Source organism: Thunnus maccoyii, chromosome 3 (genome assembly GCF_910596095.1).
Source record: "Thunnus maccoyii chromosome 3, fThuMac1.1, whole genome shotgun sequence".
In the NCBI taxonomy this organism is placed as follows: domain Eukaryota; kingdom Metazoa; phylum Chordata; class Actinopteri; order Scombriformes; family Scombridae; genus Thunnus; species Thunnus maccoyii.
This window is the reverse complement of record NC_056535.1, coordinates 30488007-30491794: the sequence shown is the minus strand read 5'-3', so window position 1 is coordinate 30491794 and position 3788 is coordinate 30488007. Positions and strand designations below refer to the sequence as shown.

The window sequence follows — 3788 nt, the reverse complement described above, 5'->3', positions numbered from 1 at the left end:
AAGACGAATGTGTATAGCAGTCTCCTTTCTGTCCTTCAGTTCAACTGTCATAGTTTTCATAGTTCTTTGTTTAGTATAAGTCTCGTTTTAGTCATGGAACAAAGACAAAATCAACTCTTAATACTCTAAATCAGAACATTCTCAACCCCTCTGACATAATTTGTAAAAGTTGGGATGATAACTTTATTTGCGGTTTTTCAGTGTTCATAAGGTGCTTTACATGAAATGCTAAAACCAACAGACAAGTATCAATAAGAAAAGGACAAAATATAATAACTATATGTGAACTGTATGTGACACCCACATCTGTCAGATCATCTACAAATCTTTTAATTTAATCAAACACAATTTAGTAAGTCAATGGGCCAATGGTTTTACTAGTCTACATCACAAGAATGAAAAACAAAGCTCCGCCCCTTACCTGGCTCACCTGAGGACAACCAAGAAATACAGGTTATCTTTGTTTCACTGAGATGAGATCAAGATGCCAAGAGACAGTAAGATAATACTGGGCATACTGGAGTACTGGAAATGGGGATGTGAAACACTTTCATTTACTCACTTTCCAGTTCAGTTTCTGAGAGAAAATGACTTTCTCATCAGAGGAGGATCTCTCCTGTCCTGTCTGACATGACATCTTTAAATATCCTGTTGTTCTGACATGTAGCCACAGCGAAACCTGTCTGCAGACGCTGTGGAGAGAAAAACAAATAAAAGAGATTCTGTTTAGTAAGAGAGGGCCTTACTGCAGCGAGATCAGAGAGCTTCCGCAGAGTCTGACCAATAGGAGGAAGTCAACCCTGGAACAACAGGTTGAGACAGAGCTCCACCTATTACCTGACTCATCTTATCTAAGATAAAACAAGAAGTGCATATTGTTGTTCTTCCACTGACAAGAGACACAGACACTGAGAGACGATTAGATTCACTGTCAAGGTAAAACTAAGACGTCTACTGAGGAATAAGAGCTACAGGAAGAAACACTGAGGATACAGTGAGTACTGGAAAAGTTCTATACATGTCTAACAGAGAAAATACTTTCCTGCAGATCAATGCAGAGAATGTGAACTGACAGATTATTATACTTTCAGTTTTATCTATATGCCTGCTGTGTTTCTATCTTCACTCAGAGAGAAAATGTCTTCCCGATTAGAGGAGGATCTCTCCTGTCCCATCTGCCAGGACATCTTTAAAGATCCTGTTGTCGTGTCATGTAGCCACAGCTTCTGTAAAGACTGTCTGAAGACCTGGTGGAGGGATAAACAAACACTGGAGTGTCCAATTTGTAAGAGAAGATCATCAAGGAGTGATCCGCGTTGTAACTTGGCATTAAGGAACCTGTGTGAGGCCTTCTTACTGGAGAGAGATCAGAAAGGTTCAGCACGGTCTGAGGATCTCTGCAGTCTGCACTCTGAGAAATTCAAACTCTTCTGTCTGGACCATCAGCAGCCAGTGTGTGTTGTCTGCAGAGATTCAACAACACACAACAAACACAGATTCAGACCCATCACTGAAGCTGCAAAGGATCACAAAGAGGAGCTCCAGAAATCCCTGAATCCTTTAAAGGAGAAACTGTGGCTCTTTAAAGAAGTTAAAGGAAACTGTGATCAAACAGCAGAACACATTAAGATCCAGGCCAGAGACACAGAGACGCAGATTAAGGAACAGTTTAAGAAGCTTCACCAGTTTCTGCAAGAGGAAGAGGAGGCCAGGATCGCTGCTCTGAGGAAGGAAGAGAAGCAGAAGAGTCAGATGATGAAGGAGAAGATTATGGTTCTGAGCAGAGAGATAGCAGCTCTTTCAGACACAATCAGAACCACAGAGGAGGAGCTGAGAGCTGAAGACGTCTCATTCCTGCAGAACTACAAGGCTGCAGTGAAAAGAGTCCAGCAGCGCCCCCTGCTGGATGATCCAGAGCTGGTCTCAGGAGCTCTGATAGATGTGGCCAAACACCTGGGCAACCTGACCTTCAACATCTGGAACAAGATGAAGGAGATGGTCTCCTACACTCCTGTGATTCTGGATCCAAACACTGCCAACCCAGAACTCATCCTGACAAAAGATCTGACCAGTGTGACACGTGGAAGGAAACAGGAGCTTCCTGAAAACCCAGAGAGGATTTATACCTATCCCTCTGTCCTGGGCTCTGAGGGCTTTGACTCAGGATCTCACAGCTGGGATGTTGAGGTTGGAAACAGTCCGATCTGGGCACTAGGAGTGGTAGCAGAGTCTGGCCTGAGTGAGTTAGACAAAATGTCTCGATTATTTAGAATAGCGTTCTGTGATGGTGAATACACAGTAGACTCTTATACACATCGCTCCACTGTTCTCTCAATGAAGAAGAAGAAGAAGAAGCTGCAGAGGATCAGAGTTCATCTGGACTGGGACGGAGGAGAACTGTCATTCTGTGATCCTGATACTGACACACACATACACACCTTCACATACAAGTTCACCGAGAGACTGTTTCCATACTTTAACACTGTAACTACACACTCACTGAAGATATTACCATTGCCTTTCTAGGTAATAATGTAATCACAGTTAGACAGGAAGATGATGGTCATTATGTGAGTGTTGTTGTACATAATTTCCATTTGTTTCTTATTTTGTTGTTCTTGCAATTTACAAATAAATTCTCCTCTTGCCAGATGATTACAGAGATGAGTACAAAGTCAGCTAAACTATTTTTCTGTTGTTCAAGTATTTCAGCGTAGGCAGCAGACAGTTTCACATGGCATGGCCTCAGTTTACCCTGTCTCGCAGTAGCGCATTTGATGCATTAGGTGTGATCCTTATCTAAAACATGCAGAGTTGGCAGTTGGTCGTGTGCAACCAGTCACCAAACCCTGCCATGAAACTCATTGTCTTTATAGAACATTTTGATCTTAATCAAACACCTTATTGTACAGTCTCTCTCTGCATGAATTAGGATGAATGTACACACACGTCTTTTTTTTTCTTTCGGTTTTACAACCTGTTTCTTTTCTTATAGTTGTGGCCATCATTATTATCAGTAGTGATAACATTTTACTCCAAGAGGAACACAAGCAGTCAGATTTTCACACAAGTGAAACTAAAAATATTGGTTATAACCCCACATGGCATAGATAAACTGTGTGCATATGTGTTTCAAGTATAGTAGGACACATTTGAAATAAGAACTCAATTTGGAAAATGTAATGAACATTTACAAAAGACAGATCTTGTCATGATTGTGACATTATACTTGTTGTCACTTCCAAATGTTTGGTAAAACTGCGAGTTAATATGATATAGGTTGTAAAAATGTTCTTTTACTTCTGTAAGTGATTGTAAACTACTCTGTATTTTATTATTTGTTATACTTCTATGATTATACAATGCTGCAAATCATTCAATGCTAAGAAGGTTGAGATGTAGAAAAAAAATTAAGTTGAGCTTTGGCTATGTTCAGGACATTATATGGACATTATATATGACACATTTTTAGCATATTTCATTCTAACATGGCAATCCTTGTACATTTATTTTGAAATCTGTAGAAAGTAAGCTTGTCAAGCAATATTAATACCGTGAAAATAAAACTCGGGTGTATCAGGAAGATTTGTCCTCCTTTCCTTGTCCACTCGTCCCTGTCAGGTTGTATTACGGGCAGCAGGGCGGCTGTTAAAGGTGACGACGGCCTACAGAGAGCTTCAGGTTCAGTCTGGCGGCAGATCAGGAGATTTAACCTGCAGCTGTAATCACTATCGACATCAACAGCAGCTTCTTCCTCCCTGCTGTGTGTCTGAGTGTGTGAACAGGAC

General features: G+C 40.9%; 1 protein-coding gene across 1 annotated transcript; it reads left to right on the top strand.

Annotated features, from left to right (window-relative positions):
• The first annotated feature begins 1137 nt into the window (after nt 1-1137).
• Nucleotides 1138-3583, top strand: LOC121892045 (nuclear factor 7, ovary-like). The gene is made up of 3 exons (XM_042404826.1): nt 1138-1385; nt 1470-1747; nt 2045-3583. Exons 1-3 carry the CDS (start codon nt 1138-1140, stop codon nt 2524-2526), a joined length of 1008 nt encoding a protein of 335 aa, XP_042260760.1. The 3' UTR covers nt 2527-3583.
• Nucleotides 3584-3788: the final 205 nt, after the last annotated feature.